Source organism: Pungitius pungitius, chromosome 19 (genome assembly GCF_949316345.1).
Source record: "Pungitius pungitius chromosome 19, fPunPun2.1, whole genome shotgun sequence".
NCBI lineage: Eukaryota > Metazoa > Chordata > Actinopteri > Perciformes > Gasterosteidae > Pungitius > Pungitius pungitius.
The window spans coordinates 8426451-8446273 of record NC_084918.1 but is presented as its reverse complement, the minus strand read 5'-3'; the positions used below and the strand labels follow the sequence as shown (position 1 = coordinate 8446273).

The following is a 19823-nucleotide window of genomic DNA, read 5'->3' as shown; positions in this document are numbered from 1 at the left end:
AAAGGAGCTTTGCTTGAAAAATGTGGCTCTGCCGTAATAGTGAGAACCAACAATGTGACCACGAACAGGGAAAGAACTGATTGGACACCTGACCAAATTACATGAACACACTTGAACTGAACCAGCGTGACCTCTGACCCAAATAAGCATCTGGTACCTGCGGAGGCCGTGTTAGTGGACATCATGGAGCCAAAGAGGGCCGTGGTTCCCTCCGAGGCGCCGCCCTCCGAGCTCGGCTTCACCAGGCAGCTGCTGAAAGACGGCGGGGAGGAGAAGGTGGTGCCCCCCCCCGAACGCAGCGCTGAATCCGAGAAACTCAGGAAGTCTGAGGAGGATGGAGCGGAGGGCGTCTTGCTGGCACTAGTCAACAGGAGGCCTGGAGGAGAGAAGGACAATGGAGGAGAGAAAATGATGAGTGGCGGGAGAGAAACAACACAAAAGCCGAAACGGGCGCTACGGCTGGGGAAAAGGTTCTGTGAGACTGCTCTCCATCATCACGTGGGGAGCAGCAACAACGTAACCAAAGAAAGGAGTTTTTCTGCTTGGTAGTCCTTCCTCGTATCAGAGGAAGTGCGCACACACACACACACACACACACACACACACACACACACACACACACAGATTCTCTACCAGACACACACAAACAAACACACACACACACACACACGTCTGCCGAGAGGCCTCAAGGTCTCCGATAGGAGAAAACACAGGAGCTCAGTGTGAGCTCTGACTCCTTTCAGTTCCTGACCCCCCCAACACACTCCCACGTGTTCCTTCTGCTGGTGTGTTTCTTGTGTCTAGGCCTTATTTCGCCCCCCCCAAGACGAGGCCCCCGATTACAGGAGCCAGAGGCCGGTCAAGACCAAACACTGTTATCAGGGCCACACAACATGGCCAAAATCCTGCCAATTACACTGCGTGCACACACACACACACACACGCAAAACACAAATCACACACTTATTTCAACAGCATTGCTATAATTAAGATGGTGCTGCACTGATTGCTGAACCTTTGTTTTTTGGGTGGGTGGGACAATTTGACGTTGCATTCACCTTTTTTTCTACATTACGTGTCATTTAGCTGACGCTTTTATCCAAAGCAAATTACAATAAGTGCATTTCAACCGTAGAGAAAGAAAGTACAATTTTCATCAAATCAAGCAGTTTCAAAACACGTTATAGATCAGTGCCATTATAAGTACAATTGTGAAGTGCTACAATGTGTTAGTGCTACAGTTTGTTAGTGTTTAGTCAAGGTGTAGTCTAAAGAGGAGTGTGCGAGTTGGGATGTAGGGTTTCACCGTGTCCTGGATTCTAAAACCGGAGGCCTAAATAGCCAGCAGTGGGAAACTTGACATATAAGACCATTTGCAGCCATTAATTCACCTTGATGGAAAGGCCCGATGGAGGCAGAGGCAGATGTGGAGGAGGTTGCCATGGTGACCACGGCGGAAGGGAGGGGTTTCCCTGAGGAAGTGAGGGATTTGCGGCCGCCCCTCTGTCCCGCCACGTGACCCACGCCGCCGCTCTTTTTGTTCTTCACCTCGGAGGCCGCCTTGCCGGCGTCGGCCGCCGAGCCGTCTTTGGAGCCGCCGCCGGAGAGGGCGAGGGCGGAGGACACCTCTTGAAAGTTGGCCGTGGTGAAGCGAGCAGTGGCATCGTCCAGCCGCTTCTGCGAGGACGCCGGCAGGGAGGTGACTCCTCCCCCTGAGCTGCCGCTGTTGTAGGTCTGGATGAAGGAAGAAGGGAAGGGGAGTGAGGGAGGGGGGGCAGAATACAGAAACATTATGGTTGGAAGGCGAGGGGGAGGACAGGAACCATGAGAAGCCGCCGCGAAGAGGGAGGACTGAAAATGGGAGAAAGGTCAGCGGGAGGACAGGATGTGTAAGCGATATAGAAGACAAGCAAAAAAAGGAAAATCAAGGTAGGAGGGGGGGGGGAGGAAAAAAACACCCATCCCTCCTATAATATTTAACTAGTTCAGTGAAAATTCACCGACACAAAGAGGAGTTGCCCTCACCTTGTCCGGGACCAAGATGTTAGGAAGGACAAGGGAGGGGGACATGTCCATGGAGATCTTCTTGTGTTTGGGTTTGTGCCTGTCCCTCTCCTTGTGTTTCTGAGGAAGGAGGATAGAAAGAAGAGAAGAAAAAAAAAAAAACGAAACCGATGGGTGAGGCTGCTTGAGAAGCAATACGGAAGAAAAGAGAAATAAAGACGGACCACCTACAACCCTTTCTTTCACATTGCATTTTGAGGAGCATGTGGAAGACAGAATACAGAGACACACGGGATCACATCCGCCAGTGGGAATGAATTATCAGGATAAGCTTAGGAAATAAGCACAAAAGAGGAAAAGAGTGTGTGTGTGTGTGTGTGTGTCTGATAGAAAGAGAGAGCATTATATTTCAAAGGCTCAGTCTGAGATGAAAGCTAAGAGATCCACAAACACAAAGAGAGTGATGGAGGAGTGATAAAGAACGGGCCGGAGGAGCAGGAATCCGGCGTGCTGCAGTTTAGAGGAGAGTGCGCCTAAGTGCCTCTTGCCTTTCACAAGGTCTCATCGTTGCATCCAATCATATCCTCCTTCTCGGACCATCACGGCTCAATTTACACCCTTTGCTATCACACACACGCCCCCCCCCTCCTCCTCCTGTCGCACCCCCGAGGTGGCAACTGGGTACCCTTGCGCATCCCCGCACCCCGACACCTCTACGCACACGCACACACTATGCAGCAATCCCGAGAGACGACATGGGACTCGACATGCGCGTGACGCCCAGTGTCACGACAACGATGAAACTCCCCCCTCTTCAACATGCTCCCCCACCACGACGGCTGGTGACAGTTAAGCCAGACTTCCTCTACGAGTAGCAGTTAACAGCGGAAATGTAACCCAATGCCAAGAGTCTGGGCTTTGGGACCCGATCGAGGCGTTCCGTTTGTGTCTGTACATCCGGGAGCTCTTTCCTTGAGGTTTGATTTAAAGCTTTTTAGTTGTTGAGATCGTCTCATCAGATGCCGCCTGATGTATCATAAATCCACTTAAAAAATATATATATAAAACAAAATTTCCCTAGAGTCTAAAATGTGTTTTTCCTCCCGGCATGGGTTTGTCCTGTTTATATTGACCACTGGCGATTATCTTAAGCTAATCAAGTCAATCTATGAAACGGCGACAAACGAACAGGAGAGAAAACAGGAGCGTGAGCGAGAGACAGAGGAGGTAAAAATCTTCAGGATTCTCTTGTTGTTTTTCATTAACATTCCAGAGGTAGGTGTTGATTGACAGAGGCTGAGCGGAGAGAGTCAGATAACACACACACACACACACAAGGACCTGAGGCGCTGGGCGTGGGAAACACAACACACACACAATGTAACCCTGACACACCCTTATCAATCAGGTCAATTGATTATACAGGCAGAGACAAAGCCTTTCAGCGTGTCCTCTCCATTCTTTTTCCTCGGTCGCTGACCGCTAGCGGGCCGATCATTTGACATGTCCGAGTGCCCTTTCAGACCGTGTGGCGTAAATGTGTGCGGTGGAAGTGCACAGAGGGCCGTGCCTATTCATCCCCCCCCCAGCAGCAACGGGAGCCGACGTCCCCTTCGTCTACGGCGGGACGATGGTGGCGGGGTTCCAAACCGGGACACTTTTTAAAAATGAGGCAAATACCGTGTCTCAAAGTTCTTTAGTGTCTTGGAAATAGTATTTCTACAATTTAGTCATTACAACTAAAATACATTAGGGCCTTAGTTATCTGTTCATGGATCATTTTCTCGACAATATGATCGTGGACATAAGTCCCAGTTCCGAGGTGATTGGACTTTAGTTTAAAACAAAGCATGCAAAATATACATCAGACCATTAAATAAAACAGAGCAGAAACCCCTAGTTAAAAATGCTTGGCTTTGAGGATTGATAAATGATATAGAATAAATGAGTACTAAAAATAATAGTTTGTGCCATGGATCTGGGATGTCTAATCAAAACCGTCTGTACAATTCACCAAGTAAAGTTAGCACCGGGGCAGAGATAATATCTCATAAATTTAGCTTGGTTATGTAAGAAATAAGGGGCCTTTAAAAACAAAAAGCATTGTCTTTCATTTTGATGCATCTTAAATGCTTCATGTGTTAACACAGCAGGAGGAAGATGAGAGGGTGCAGACACGAAGGGGACGGGGACGAGGGAAGACGAGGGGAAACGGACCAACAGGAAGGGGTAAAATAATCCGCTCAGGTTTAGCAGGAATTCCCCTGTGCAGTTTCCTGCAGGACTTCTGACCAGCCATTGTGTATGTATAGATGAGAGTGTGTGTGTGTGTGTTTCCTGCAGGGCTTTTCTAAGTGGCCAGTGTGGGGATCTTTAAGCCCCTGCTCTAGTTTGACTGCAGAGTCTAACATGAGGTGGGTATAAAACCAAAGCACATAATGTATGAGTGTCGACACACACGCACGCCTATTGATCTCTGACCCTGGAATGTGGATGGAGAGTATGCAATGCTTGCACATGTGTGAGTGAACGAGAAGTGGAATACTCCAACTATAAGGTGGCATTAACAAAAGCCAGGGCTGAGGAGCTGCATAATATGTGGGCAAATATCTTCGCGCGTGCGCGCACACACACACACACACACACACACACACACACACACACACACACACACACACACACACACACACACACACACACACACACACACACACACACACACACACACACACACACACACACACACACACACACACACACACACACACACACACACACACACACACACACACACACACACACACACAGTTTGACGAAATGGAAAAGTAGCCAGCTAAAATGTCACACATGAGAAATGTTCGCTTTGGATAAATTACTTTATGAATGAACCTAATGAACCATCTATTCTCTTGTTTCACACTTTTCGACCAAAGAACAATTAAGTATGATTAGAAAAAGATAGAAAGTGAAACTCAAAGCATCAAGAAAACGCCACAGAACATGAATATCTCATTCCACAGAAATGTAACTATTGTTTGATAGAAAATGAAAAAGAATTGCATGAGTGGCTGACTTCTGGGCCAAAAGGCACTTTTAAAACAATATCCATTCTTCCTTCCTTCGTCAACTGTAGGGTTGCAAAATTCCAGGATTATTCAACATTGGAAAGTTTTCGTGGGAATTAATGGGAATAAACTGAAAATCTGGGGGTAATTTATCTGTATTTACCCTGTCATATGACATAACATTTGTTTCGTCATAAGCAGACATGCATGCAAACATTTCTAATACAAAATTTAAAAAATAAATTTGAGTAGAACTTTATTCTTTTATTGGACAATAAAAATATGAACGTTGAATAAAAGTGTATTCCCTAAAAGACAAAACTTCCATGGAAGTTTTCCTTAGTAAGCACACTAAATTCCATGGTCATTAATATATATATATATATATATATATATATATATATATATATATATATATATATATATATATATATATATATATATATATATATATATATATATATCACACACACACAAACACACACACACACACACACAGCGAACAACAGCATGAATATCAAAAATATCAAAAATATCAGGGACACGTTTAGAGCAGTAAGATTAGTCTGTTTCTTCATAATGGAGGTGGTTTCTCCCTCAGAGGGTATGGCTCACACGCCAGAGCATGTTAAGTGCTCCTCTCTTGTTTTATCTAATGACGGCCCTTTGTTCATTCCTGGTTGCTACGAGTGCACGATAAACTTGACACATCAACACCAGCTTGGATATCTCGATTCTGTGAAATCTTCCCGTCCACTGCTACGTTAGGAGGGAAGAAGGATGGATGGAGGGAGGGAGGGATTTTCTTTGGGCCGTCCAAAGAGGGCTCATTGTTGGAGAAAATCAATGACACTGAGCAGAACTCTCTTAACCAGCTAAACTATGAAGGGACAGTCATGCACATTTATTGGGTACATTACACTGGGTTGAATATCTCCATTTAACTGCTCAAATCTAATAAATCTAATATAAAATCGAATACCAGATCTACAAAAGTTGCAGACAGAGCATCAACCATCAGAATTGGTAAAATTGGTAAAAAATGTTGTGAGAAGGACACAATATGAGAAGAAAACAGCCCCAACCCTGTCCTCTGGTTTAAAAGGGACTGGTGCGCACGAAAAAAAAGAAAAGTGGAACAGATGACTTGACACTCTTTTTTTTTTTTAATTCAGATTTTTCGCTGCCTGTGATTACATGTCCTTCTAACGGCTGTGGATGATTAAGTCACACTGATGCAGCATTCATCAGAGGCTTAGATCACTGGTGGGTGTAGGTGGGCCGCAGCAAAAAGCCATGAAAGCCATGAAAATACCTGGTCCATAGTGTACTATTTCCCCTTTAAACTCTCAACTGTAAAAATTGTGAGCTTAAATCAATACCAACCATAGCATAGTTTCTGCTTCTCAGAAAAATATTCTTTTTTTACCTTTGTGCCATTCAAATGTTTCAATTTAGTTTTTCTCAGATCACAAAACACTTTTTTCTCCCATTCTTCAATTCCAATTACACGATCCTCACATCGCTTGTCGTAAATACAAATAAATATTCTGCCATCAAATCAGACGAATGTCTCCAAATAAATGCTGATTATGGAGCCTTTTTTTTAGAACCACTAAAAAGTGTTGAGGCTCTTACTGCGAGCCTGCCTGTCCCTCCAGTGTGAGCATCTCTCATTGTTGGGAGGCAGGGAGAAGGTCCAGGGGCTGTCTTACCTTCTTGTCCATGTCCCGGGGTCTCTCCACACACTGAGAGGAAGAGCCACTTAATTGACACATACTACCACGGCCCATGTTCCTTCGCTAAAAAAGGTAAAGAGGAACTCTAGGTTATATATATATATCTCTCATAGTTATTTTCCTATATTGCAGTAAACATCCCCCACAACCAAGAGCAGTTTTATTGTTACTCTTTTGCCAAAACTTGCATGTAGAGGGGCATCAAGGGATATTTTTGAGGGGTCTTATTCATCGATCCCAGTCCATGTCAGATCGCTGTTGCTTATGGTATTGGTTGCCATGGTGACAAAGAACTACATCCTCAAATTACAGCCAAATTACCTCCAGGCATAGATCAAGGCTTGTGTTTGCCCAGTCTATTCAGAGGTACAGATCTATGATCAGAGACCGTTTCTTTTGGCTGCTCATGTAAAACGGACTCTCCGAGGCAACATGGTGAACCATGGGAGAAATCCTCCTCTTCTGGCCTCACACACAGCTCATCAGCTCTCTAATCGCCATCTATTCCCTTAAAAAAAAAAAGTCTTAATGCGGATCTCCATACAGACATACAGTACAACACGTGTGCAAGAGTTCATCGATTGCTGCTCCCACTGAAAAACACTTGATCATCGTTCAACTCTGAAAAACAACTTGGAAGAAATCACCAGTGTATTAAGCAAACTTTATTTTCTTTGCACCTCTTTTCAGGGACCATTCAGGGAACTTTGTTATGTTTTCCATTTGATGAATTTGAACATATTTCTCTCTGCTTTCAAGAGAACTGTATTTTCAGAATGTTATGTAACAAGGCTTGACCTATGGGCATGGTCACTCAAAGCCATATGCAGCTGTGAGCAGCGAGGATGGTTTGAAGAAGAAGAAAAAAAAGAAGTTAAAGCCAGTGCCTTGAGTGATACTGGAAAACCATCCAGTCTTGATGAAATCAACCACAAACAAGAATAATTTAAGTTTTGAAATTAAATTTGGAGACTGACCGAGTCCAGTCTAATGTCGCTAACATGCCGTAAACATCCATCAAGTGGCATTTCATGAAACCCACTCTGCTAACAACATTGCTTTCCTCATCATTGATTCCCTCGCGTACGTTCCTGTCATCCATACGATCCCTGCTTAATGATATTATGCGCCCGCATCCAAAGCCATTCACACACAATCAATAGAACAGCACGAGGCTTTCCATCAGCGGTTGTTAACATTGCAAAATGTCATGTGTCTGTCTATGTGTGTGTCTCTGTGGGTTTGTGTGTGGGAGAGAGAGAAAACTATGAAGCCGGTCCTGGGTTTCCAGCCCATCACTGTTCCAGGTATGATAATAGTGAATTCCCGCTTCTGCTTTTTTTTCCATATTTGAGTCCCTACAGCAGCTGTTGCACTGGGTGTGCATGCATATGCCGACATGCACACACTTCCAAAAAGTTGTTAACTGAGAAGTGGAACAAAATCACGAAGACAACAAGACAGCTGAATATGTTCCTTCTGCATTTGTGTGTCGATATGCCCGTCCTTTTCATTCTTCTCTTATCTGATTGAATTCTTCTCGACAAAGGGCCGGCTATCCGCCTATCAGGTTTATATTATGCTGGTCGCATAGTCAGACTACAAAAGATAAGGTAGCAATCATGGACAAGAAACCAGCACGCTGCCAATTAGGATCAAATGTGAATTCTTTGTAAAAAAGAAAAGTGCAGACAAAATAAAGTTTTGCACATGTGCAGTCAAGCCGAAGAAGCCCTCTGAGGCTGTACACAACTACAGCCCTAGGTGTTCCAATATAATGTAGATGGCTCTAAGACTCAGAAACAGTTTATTGCCAAGTACGTCACACATACGACGCACATGAAAACTGCACTGAAAGGACCTAAAGCAGCACCTGTAAACTCACACAACGAGAAACAGAGGAATGACAGGCATCAGGAAGGGAGGAGGAATAAGAGTAGAAATGGATTTATTGGTCCAGAGAAAGAGGAAGCAGATGTATGACAAAGATAGAGGGAGGGAGAGGAGGCCGACATAAACCGGAAGCCGACTGAAGGAGGGAGATGTCTGAGCGGTAAAGAGACACCCAGTCAACAGAGGAAAGGACAAAAGAGGAGAGCGGTAGTACAAGAAGGAGGACGTGGATGGGAGGGGCTAAGGGAGGTGACCCTGATTCTGTGATACAGGTAAACCGATGTGTGTCTACAAAGAAAACACATAAATGCTCATTCACATGGGTACAAGACAGGAAGCCTTGAGGAAATATACAGTCGCATGCAACAAACACCAGATGGCAATACACAAGTCAGGGTGGTTTATGCTTAAAACAATATAAAACAGGGACCAAAGGTCAGTTTTTACTGTCATGTATATATTTATGCAGCACAATCAATATTTATACAGAGAAACATCACAAAGATATGCGTTGAGAAAAATGATGTTGTTTAGTGAAGTTGAGTTTCAAAGACACATTGCTATCTGTAGAAAAACATAAGTACACTCACCAATTTGCTGTGGTGGTACTTGCAATATCCACAGTACTTGACATTGTCTGCGTCTGATCCTTGTTCTTCACACAGCAACCCCGCAAACTGGGCACTGGGTCAGAGAGTTGTGTGAAGCAAATTTTTAAAAAAAGAAGAAAAGAAACACGTGAAACATTGTGACACAATGAGAATCCCAATCAACACACGTGGTTTTTACTCAACAGTACGTCAAATATTCCAAGTTGGTCCTTGAGCGTGAGTGAAGAACTGAAGGGACAATCTCCTTCTTTGTTCAGGGAGTTTAATGTGCCGTGAATGGGTCTCACCATGTGACATGGAAGGCCTGCCGGCAGCCATGTTTGTTGCAGGTCATACAGGCTCCACTGGCCGCCTTACTCTCTCTGCCCTGGTCCTCACAGATGTAACACGTCTACACACACGCACACACACAAAATGAGAGAAGAGATTTGATCTGAACAACAGTCTCCCTCACACTTTACTGTATTTGCAATTGAGTGACATGTTTGGACGCATGGATCCATCCATTCCTACCTTGTTGTAGCGGTCATGCGGCACGGACTGGAGTACTATGGGCTCCATCGTCGACACATTAGCGAATTCCACTTCGGGTATATAAAGGGCACAGACTACATGGGCCCAGCCTGCAGAGACAACCAGAAGCATGTCAGACTTTACTTCCTATGAAGACACCTGAGAATACCTTGGATGTGAATGAAAGTGTTGCAGGGTCATAACTCGAGGCCCAAGTTGAGGGTTTTGGTTCGGTATATTTCTGCTGGTGGGAACGCTGCCTTTTAAACTGTGAGGTTGAAACAAAAACAACCCCGTCAAGACCGATAATAATGATGACAATGATGATGATGGGCCCATCTCCCCCAACCTCTTGCATTACATAACGCACCATGTCATCCATCTCCTATCTGCACAGTGTTCAACTAAAATCGGTACCATCCATTGCACCATTTGACTTGAAAATTGCAGTTTGGGTAAGATTTGCATTAAAGAAATGAATGAAAATTAAAAAAACTCCAATTAAAGCAGGTTCAACTTTGAGATGTTGAATCTTAAATGTTTCAATTTACAGCTTGGTAGCTAATCTACCCAAGTGGCAGTTTAATGAACACACACACACACACACGTACACACATGCATGTCAGTGAGGACAAACTGAGGGCGGTAGAACGACAGTAGGGCAAGGGTGGAGGGGCAGAAGCTGAGGAGGAGCAGAAGGCGGTCAGCGGGAGGTCAGATGGAGGGGGGGGGGGGCAAACTGGAGGTGTCTGTTTTTCCCCCATGGCGGAAAGAAAAACAGGCTTAAACTTACAGTTGAACCCCCGACCTGCCTTTGACCCGGTGACCGGGGCAGAGGTACGAGGGCACAGGGCAGGACAGAGAGGGAGGCAGCGGGTGTGAAATTGGGGGTGGGGGGGTGTTGTTGTTTTGAAGTCCCTCCAAGAATCTCGAAGAGGCCTATAAAACAGAACTATAAAAGCGGCCCAGCCTTCCTCCTCAAGCGAGGCATTCGGAGTGTTCGCCCCTAAAAACCCATCAAAGCAGCCCTTCACAAACATCCCTCACAGCCACAGGTTATCCAAGTCCAATGTGGGGAGACAATGGGCTTCAATTTGTAGATGACAAAGTGCTTTATGATTTGAATAAAACCTGTTTAACTTCAGAGGCTTCTCTGTAAATGAAGCCAAATGCGTGTGTAGTCAAAATAACAGAATTCAGCTCCAATTTGCCACATCTAAAATATTACTTTGCCGTGACTTCTATGAAGCAAACTAGATGCAGATTTTGAAGTGCACTTGTATCTATTAATACCCCCTTAAATACACCAATGTGAGATAACGTTTGAAAACTATAAGTGTGGAACATCATCTAGCTCTGTGTGTTAAACCCATACTATAAAGAAGGCACCAGTAATAATTGGGTATATGCAACTGAATAAAATGTAGGCAGCTGTAAACTTAACTTCTGTCTCCCTTTTCTTTGGTTAGCATGCCAGATCCAACACCCGTTCTAGACCAATCCCTTTACTCTGCTGTTATTTCAGGTGGGACAGCGATAAAGCAGCTCACCACACCAATCAACAAGTAAAGAGGAAGTGACAAGAGCAGAAGAACGAACGATATGGGGAGAGAGATGGCGAGAGGAAAAAGAGAGGGGGAGCGGGGTCATGGGGAGGGTAAAATAAAAGAGAAAGTAGTAAAACTGTGTGTGTTAGTGTTGTCTTGATGCCTCCCTGCAGGCCTGGACACAATCCCACAGCTGTGCCTCTCTCTGCGACTGACTGTCTCAGACACACACACGCGCGCACACACACACACGCACACACACACGCACGCACACACTATTTATAGTCTCAACCAGGCTGACCTCTCAATGAACCCACAGAGGAGACTCCTCACAGGCGATGCACTATACCCATCCTGGTCCGCCCCCTCATAAACACACACACACACAAAACATGGACTGGTGAGGACAGCAGAAAGAGGCTACACACACACACACACACACACAACAAACAGCAACATAACTCTCACGCTCACACCCCTTAAACTTGCTGGGGACATGCAATTAATGAAAAAAATCCTAAAATACACAAGAGGCTCACCACAGTTGTGTTTGTGTGTTTTTGCGTGTGTGTGTGTGTGTGTGTGAGTAGCTGGGAGGGGCTCTACCTCCGTTGTCTGTCCTCTTCAGGGCTCCATCTTTGTGGGGACACAGCTCACATCTCTGTGGGTGAAGAACAAACACCAGATCAGCCTCATCTACTCGAGGGGAGGTGAGCACACAAGTATGACAAATATGTCGCTCGGTGAGAAAGTGGCAAGCGGCGCGACTCCTGGCACAAGGCCAGAAACCCCACGGCGAGAAAGCCCCGCTATCCGCCACCTCAGGTGTGCATGTGTCCGCGTTTGTATCAACAACAACAGTCACAGTGTAATTAGTTCTGCTGCCGCTGAGATCGACAACTCAACTGTTCCTCAACTCACGCATTAGCTGCTGTGGCTTTCTATGGAATGCCGTTTTAGTCAAAATTAAATAAATGACCAAATACACGGTAATGCATAATGACACTGCATTTCATGATAAATAAATGAATAAATACACGGTAATGCATAATGACACTGCATTTCATAATAAATAAATGAATAAATACACGGTAATGCATAATGACACGGTACTCGGTAATGCATAATGACACGGTACTCGGTAATGCATAATGACACTGCATTTCATTTCACGTTCTTATATGCAAATCAGGGGGCGTGGCTATCTATCACATTCAGAACAGACGACAGAGCCGTGTGCCGTCGACACCGCTAGCGAACGCGGAAGCACCCCCCCCCCCCCCCTAGCATGCTAGCATTAGCGGATCAAATCGATCAACATGGGTTATCTGCAGATACTATTTTGACACATATTGAGGGTTTTTTGGAAATACTAGGGCTTGCGGTTCCCACTTCGGCAGCTCTAGACTGCGGTCAACTCAGGCGACACTCGGATATCCGTGGTCAACTCAGCCGACACTTGAATTTTAGTGCACGTTTATGCTGACATTTACGGTACAATTTCTCAAAGTTTGGTCCGGTTACTTGCTCAATACCGTAAATGTCAGCATAAACGTGCACTAAAATTCAAGTGTCGGCTGAGTTGACCACGGATATCCGAGTGTCGCCTGAGTTGACCGCAGTCTAGAGCTGCCGAAGTGGGAACCGCAAGCCCTAGTATTTCCAAAAAACCCTCAATATGTGTCAAAATAGTATCTGCAGATAACCCATGTTGATCGATTTGATCCGCTAATGCTAGCATGCTAGGGGGGGGGGGGGGGGGGTGCTTCCGCGTTCGCTAGCGGTGTCGACGGCACACGGCTCTGTCGTCTGTTCTGAATGTGATAGATAGCCACGCCCCCTGATTTGCATATAAGAACGTGAAATGAAATGCAGTGTCATTATGCATTACCGAGTAACGTGTCATTATGCATTACCGAGTACCGTGTCATTATGCATTACCGAGTACCGTGTCATTATGCATTACCGTGTATTTATTCATTTATTTATTATGAAATGCAGTGTCATTATGCATTACCGTGTATTTATTCATTTATTTATCATGAAATGCAGTGTCATTATGCATTACCGTGTATTTGGTCATTTATTTAATTTTGACTAAAACGGCATTCCATAGCTTTCAGGTCTCTAATTGTTTGTGGTAGAAATGGAAGAAAATCACTTTTGTGCGTTTAAAGTCACACCTCTCAAAAACGAAAGTGTAGGCGCTTCCGTTTCACATTGCCGTGGTATGATCCATCTTTCTGAAAGTGTGTGGCATTTCTTTGTATTCACTCAAAATGTATCATTTGCCGGAACATGATACTATGAAAATCAACAAAGGCAACTCATTCATTTCTTAAACTTGAAAGAAAAGCATTTGAATGCTACAGGCGTCAATATTTTCTAATATCTACTTAATTAGTAAAACAGTGTGAAATTCAAGATGCCAACATGCATTTGTCATTTTTATGAAGGTAACTGATTAAAAATCCAGTTCTGTTAAATGCTAACTTTGCACATAGCGTTCTTCTTTGTGAAAAAGCAAACACATGCAATTAAGGTATCTGGTTGCGGACTCTTTTTTTTTCTCCCCTAAACTAATTTTTTTGGATGCCATTAAATGTGAATGGATTGCTTTCCATTGTGTAGGAGGGAAAACTTGTTCCGCCGCTACATTTGAGAAAGGGAGATATTGCCCCGCGCGCACACATAACTACAGCGAGCCAGCGGATCATTCCCAGCACCTGTATCAACAGCTACGAGAGTAAATCTTGTCCCGACGTAATCTCGACAGGTCCTTAAAAGTCTGCCGAGGTCATATTAAGTTGAAACTCAGTAAGCCACCCCCGTTTGGGGCAAATGTGGAAACTCTTTTGCCAAAGGCAGGTCTGTGGGAGGCGGGTCAGCGGGGCCGGTTACACTGTCACGTGCCACTAAGGCAGAGACTAGATTGCTTAATGTTCGCCACAAAATGCAGCACACGCACAAATTAGAACAGTATTCAAATATAATCTTTTATAAAGCTTTTCAATCCGGATTTTAAAAAATGTAATTTGGTGAAATATGACGGTAACTGGAGCAGAGAACAGATGCGGGCTGAGTGGCGGGCTAAGGTCAAAGGGCAGGTGCTCCGCAGAAAGAGGCAGCTCAGTGTGTACCTGCGGCAGGATGCATTTCGGTTACATCACTGCGCAACGCAGCTCCTGCCAGGCTGCACGGGCATACGATGAAACGGCTTAAGTCCCAAGTTAAACAGTGCCAATATTTGAATACAATACGATTCATTCTTAGGTCCCCTGCTCTTTTCTTTCTTTAGTTGGAAATGTTCTCTGGAACAAAGTAGAAATCTGAAAACATTACCTTCAAAAGCGAAGAGATTTCTTTTGGCAATAGTGCACTATACATCAGGAGGGAACGGTGGTTCCATGTGCCCAATACCAAATTATGATAATAAAATGTCTGCACTTCAGAAACTCCCTTCAAGTACTTGGTCTATGCAATGTTTTTTTTTGGAGAACAGTCATGCTTACTTTTGGAGGGGGTTTCAGTTTCTTTGTAAATTTCAGTTTTTACAGAACAAATTAAACATTGATAAAATAAGGAAAGTCCTCAGTTTCGTGTTGATTGCCCTCCTCAAAGCCACAAACCATGACTAAATGTCCACCCCACAGCGCTGGTGGTGCCGGCGTGTGTCCAAGCTGCTGGTGTAGACAACAGTCTCAGCAGTGCCTGTAATCGATTCTTCGAGTCAAATGAACCACTGGCAGTCGATTGGTAATCAAGGCGTAGGTTTGTTTTCCTCCAGCGGCGTGAAATATCGGCGACGGACAAGTTGTGACTGCTGAAACCCCAACATGCAGCAAACACACGGGGGTCTCCATCATCGTGGTGAAAAAATGGTCCCTGTATCTGCTTTTCCACAAAAGCTTTCCACTTATTAGACCAACGGGGCGTCAGGCATAAACACAGCGAAAGATATACCTTTCGACACAAAAACACATTAGCATGGATGTAGTCTAAGGATGGATTTGGATGAGGACAGCTCTATGTGCACCAATCAGAAGAAATGTTGTGGCATTGTTTACCTCATACAAATATAGCTTATTTTGTTGCGTGTAACTGACGGCCTCCAACACATCTGAACTGCTACGCTGTGGTTGCAAACGGACTGAGAGGCTGGGCAGTACGCCAATGTCTCTCACCAACCACTTATCCTCAGCATAACTTGAGTTTGTTGCATAATCAAATATTAATAAATTGGTCTGTCATATAAACACACACAAAACTGTCCCCCGAACACTATGCTATTCATTTACATTCATATTTGTAGAGAAATGGATTTTCATTTACTGAGCAGTCCATTGAAATTATATTTAAAAAACATGACATGGGATTTTCCAACAGTGAACTGTAACTATGCCAAACAAAACGGTAGAAACAGATTGTGAGTATCATATCAGACCCCGAATCAGCCATAGTCAAAACAACATTGACTCTCCACTATGATATAATTTGCATTTAACATGCATCTTGTTATTTTAGGAGCATCACTCTATATAATCCAAGACCCAACCTATTGTCCCTGGCACATTTACAATGACTTACAAAGTCCACCACCTTTGCCGGACCGCCCTGTTATTCCAGGAGTTCACTCATGAATGATGAATGGATAGATTGTGGGACTCACCACACGGGCCGCTCTCTCCTGAGATTCACACTTTCTGCAGAACCAGGGACCAGTGGGCACCTGCACGATGCCGTAGCAGGCTGAGGAGAAACGGAGGGGAGAGGTGCGTTTGATTTAGTCATCACAACCCTTAACAAAAGGCTACAACTCACACCACAGAAGACATTTGAACAGAGCGATAACGAAACGAAACCACACCAGACTGCATTTGATCAAATCTTTAGGATATCAAAGGATCTTACGCAACAAATCTTTTTTTTTTCTTCCCCAAGTGCCAGACTTGAAAAACTTGACTAAACTGTTTTGAACGCAGAACTGAGGAGCGTTTTAAAGTGACAGAATAGTGAACACACTGCAGTTACTACATCAAACTCTACTGACAGCTGACATGGTTCGTCTGCACTACAAAACCTCAAAAGCCCCCAGGGTACAGAGGCGGGCGCAGCGCTGATGCATTGGTAACGTCAGCGCGCGTACAGGCATCCATGATAAATGGCTCATCCTCGCGTTAATGTTGCGGCGCGCGCTACACCAGGTTCAAGAAGGTGGCCGCATTCAGATTCAACTCAACCTCCTCCACGCAATTCTATTAAAAAAAGTCAAAAGGTAGGTTGACCGCTATATTCTAGATCAAACAACACTAAATACTCAAAATGTGACATTTACTTTTCTTACTCCCTGCATGAACAGGGTTGGAGAGGACTGATGTGTGTTTACGGCCATAGGTTCTTGTCAAATATCAATACTCGGACAACGCGTTAGCAAACTGAAACGTAAAAACCACACCTTGAGGTATAACTATTTCATTGATGCCTAACACTACTCAGATGTAAAGTTGCGGTACCGGTGGTGCTGAACTAAATACCTAAATAGCACTACCCTAAATAACCTACATACACATTTCCAGATTGGACCAGAGTCTGTAATCCAACAGAGTAAACCGCTAGAATCCAGGTTTCTATGAACCAAACAGCCCAACGTTACGCTGAATGAAGAAACTAGATATCAGATAAAACAAGTACCCGTTGGACAGGATATTCTGCATGCACTGCTATTTTTTCAAACAAGTATGGCTGGCCTATCCAATAACTTTAAAATGTACAATTTGTATCTGTATTCATACTAACCAATGGAACATCAGGTATGAAAATGCTTTACAAGAGACCTAAAAGACCGGAGCTATGACTTTTTTAAATAATTGAGGATTTAATAATATAATAATATCATGGGATTTACACAAAAAGGAATGTTGACCATACATTTAACCATTTGTACAGCAAGTGCACAGCATTCAGGAGCAATTTTGGCGGTGATGTACGCTTGCCCAAGGACCCATCCAGAGTGCGGGCCGGAGCCGGTCCTTAAATTAAAGATGACTCACTCTATCATTGAGTCACAGTGGCCATAAGAAACTATCCATATATGCCTTTTTATATTCGCAACTACTATACATTGCCCGTTGGAAATGTGCCCCAGTTAGTTTCATTGCTTCTACTGTGACAACAAGGTTGGAGCATCACGGCTCAAACACTGTGGCATAGACTTATATTACAAAATACATGTTTAAATATCTCCTGAAGGGGTTGTACAATTGCAACCACATTTGATAGACATGTGTGGATGGTGTCTGAGGGACCATTGCAAATACTGGTGTCATTTGGCTGTAGCCAGATCATTCATCTATAAGGCTTATGCGGGTGGTCATCTTTCCCATATCTAGAGAATTATTCACTTGATCTACTTCATTCTTTCTATGGCTGGAGACTCCAGGAAATGTACTTCCGAAGTTGGTGCAATATCAACGAACTTTGAATAAACAAATGGAGAGCTTCCTGTGGGCTACAGGGCCATGTGGAAGGAGCATTCATTAACCCAGTAAACAGTGAAAACATGGGTTTGCCGTTCTAATTACTAGTTTAAAGTATTCAATACAACATAATGCTTATTTAGTGAAATATAAATCTATTTAGAGTAACCTGAACAGTAAAAAAGGGTTTGCTTTCCTTGTGATTGACGGCACACTACCACTGCATTGTCTTGTGTGGCAGTGGTCTGGGTTTTGGACTCTTTATCCCTGTGTATTTTCAAGGAACAAAACCAAGATGGCAGTAAACAAAATTTCAAACACAAGGATTAAAAGCCAAATGTCTACCAAAACGATGGGTGACGACACAAACCCTGGTCCTTCATAACAAATCTGGAATTTGTGATTGTTTCCATTCCTAATTGATGTATATATATATTGAATTATATCAAGTTTTGCACAATGGGTGCTTTTTGTCAAATAAGTACTTATTCCACCCCTGCGTGAAACCAGCAAAGAAAAACCTATTCTTATCTAACCTGGGTCAAATAACAACATTGGACTACATCTGACTGGGCAAAATAGGCAACAGCTAAATAACAGACACCACCCTGTTAGAACTACTGTGTATGTCAAACACATTGCTACAAAACAAACACGTGTGTTTCAAGTGCGAATGCATCGAGATGCGTCACGGTTCAGAACCGCTGACGCTTCAAATAGTTCCCCGTATCCCCCTGCGTTGGCAGACTGACACATGGCCAGCTGTTAAGTTCGTAAACAGTAGACGTCATCGTCTTGAGTCATTTCGGGATAGCCGCGTCTGCGCTCCGCATCGCTGCAACAACACCAGACGCTTTGCAGCTCGTCGTCTAGTGGCGTGAACTGTTTACCAAAGTCCTGCGCTGCAGATTAAGGAAGCGGTCGAGTCGGCGTCTCTCCACGCTGCGTGCGGTTCGTTCTGTTAATCGGTCGAGTCAACTCTCCACAAAAAGCCACTCGAGCTTTCCCGCGAAGTTTACGCATATATATTTTTTGAACATGGACAAAATACGCAACGAGTCGAGGGGGGGGGGTGTAGTGGTAACCGGGCTAAACAGGTGGAGCCTGACCTCATTCCCCGGCCTTGGTCGAAGGGCAGGCGGAGGAGGCTCGCGCACGGAGCGCCTCGTAACCTTGCGAACAACACTACGCTAGCTAGCATGCGAGCTAACCAGCTAGCTTCTTAGCCGCGTCTCGCGGAGCTTACCGCTTACCTTGATGCACGGCCACGTTGCAGCCGTGTCCGTCGCAGTACACCAGCGGGTTTTCGGCCCAGCCTCTCTCATCAGAGCAAACACAGCAACCGCCGATCATCTCCTTCATATTATTCTTCTTCCTTGGCAACTTGTCGTCCGCCGCCAGACAACGCTCGCTGGAGACCATCTACGAAGAAAGCGGACATGCGGAGGGATACGAGGCAAAAAAAAGTAAACCGAAACCTTCGCCGTGGATCCTCTGCTCCCCCACGCGCTCAGCCGCTTTAGGTCCCGCTCGGTCGAAATGTCATGTTTTGAAGGTATTTACGTCCCCTTTTCGACACCGTATTTTTTCACCAAAACATCCACTCCACGGCGCGACGTTAAGCAGAAGAGGGGGGGGGGGGTTACTCTTCGAAGAGAACCGGAAATGCGTAATGACGCTGGGGCCGTGTGTGTGCGTGCTCTCTGGCAGGAAGTAAGATAGTCGGTTTGAAAGTTTTGTTGCAAAGAGTCTTCACTCAACCGTCTTCACTGCCAACATGTCGCAACATGGAGGTAGGCGAAGACGTGATAACTTGATACAGAACTTAAAAAGTCGAATGTTAAAGGCACGAAAGTTAATGTTGACCGATGTTGTCATGTTTAATTTTAGCGTGACAATCACGTTTGATTATTTTGCATATTTGCTCAAATGGGAGTTGCATTGATTTGTTGCATTATTTTGATATGTCAAATTA

General features: G+C 44.5%; 1 protein-coding gene across 4 annotated transcripts in view; it reads right to left on the bottom strand.

The window, feature by feature from the left end:
• The window catches only part of mllt10 (MLLT10 histone lysine methyltransferase DOT1L cofactor), a 36117-nt gene extending 16634 nt beyond the window's left edge, over nucleotides 1–19483 (bottom strand). For 2 of the 4 annotated variants that reach the window (XM_037455678.2, XM_037455680.2), the window contains exons 1-9: nucleotides 19102–19481; nucleotides 16042–16121; nucleotides 11979–12033; nucleotides 9826–9935; nucleotides 9600–9703; nucleotides 9292–9385; nucleotides 2026–2124; nucleotides 1392–1734; nucleotides 158–376 (exon numbers count right to left, since the gene is read on the bottom strand). In XM_037455678.2, the coding sequence (XP_037311575.2) occupies nucleotides 158–376; nucleotides 1392–1734; nucleotides 2026–2124; nucleotides 9292–9385; nucleotides 9600–9703; nucleotides 9826–9935; nucleotides 11979–12033; nucleotides 16042–16121; nucleotides 19102–19270 (1273 nt within the window). In that variant the 5' untranslated portion in view covers nucleotides 19271–19481. Of the gene's footprint in view, nucleotides 1–157; nucleotides 377–1391; nucleotides 1735–2025; nucleotides 2125–9291; nucleotides 9386–9599; nucleotides 9704–9825; nucleotides 9936–11978; nucleotides 12034–16041; nucleotides 16122–19101 lie in introns of all 4 variants that reach the window. The other 2 variants (XM_037455679.2, XM_037455677.2) reach the window with 2 other exon arrangements.
• Nucleotides 19484–19823: the final 340 nt, after the last annotated feature.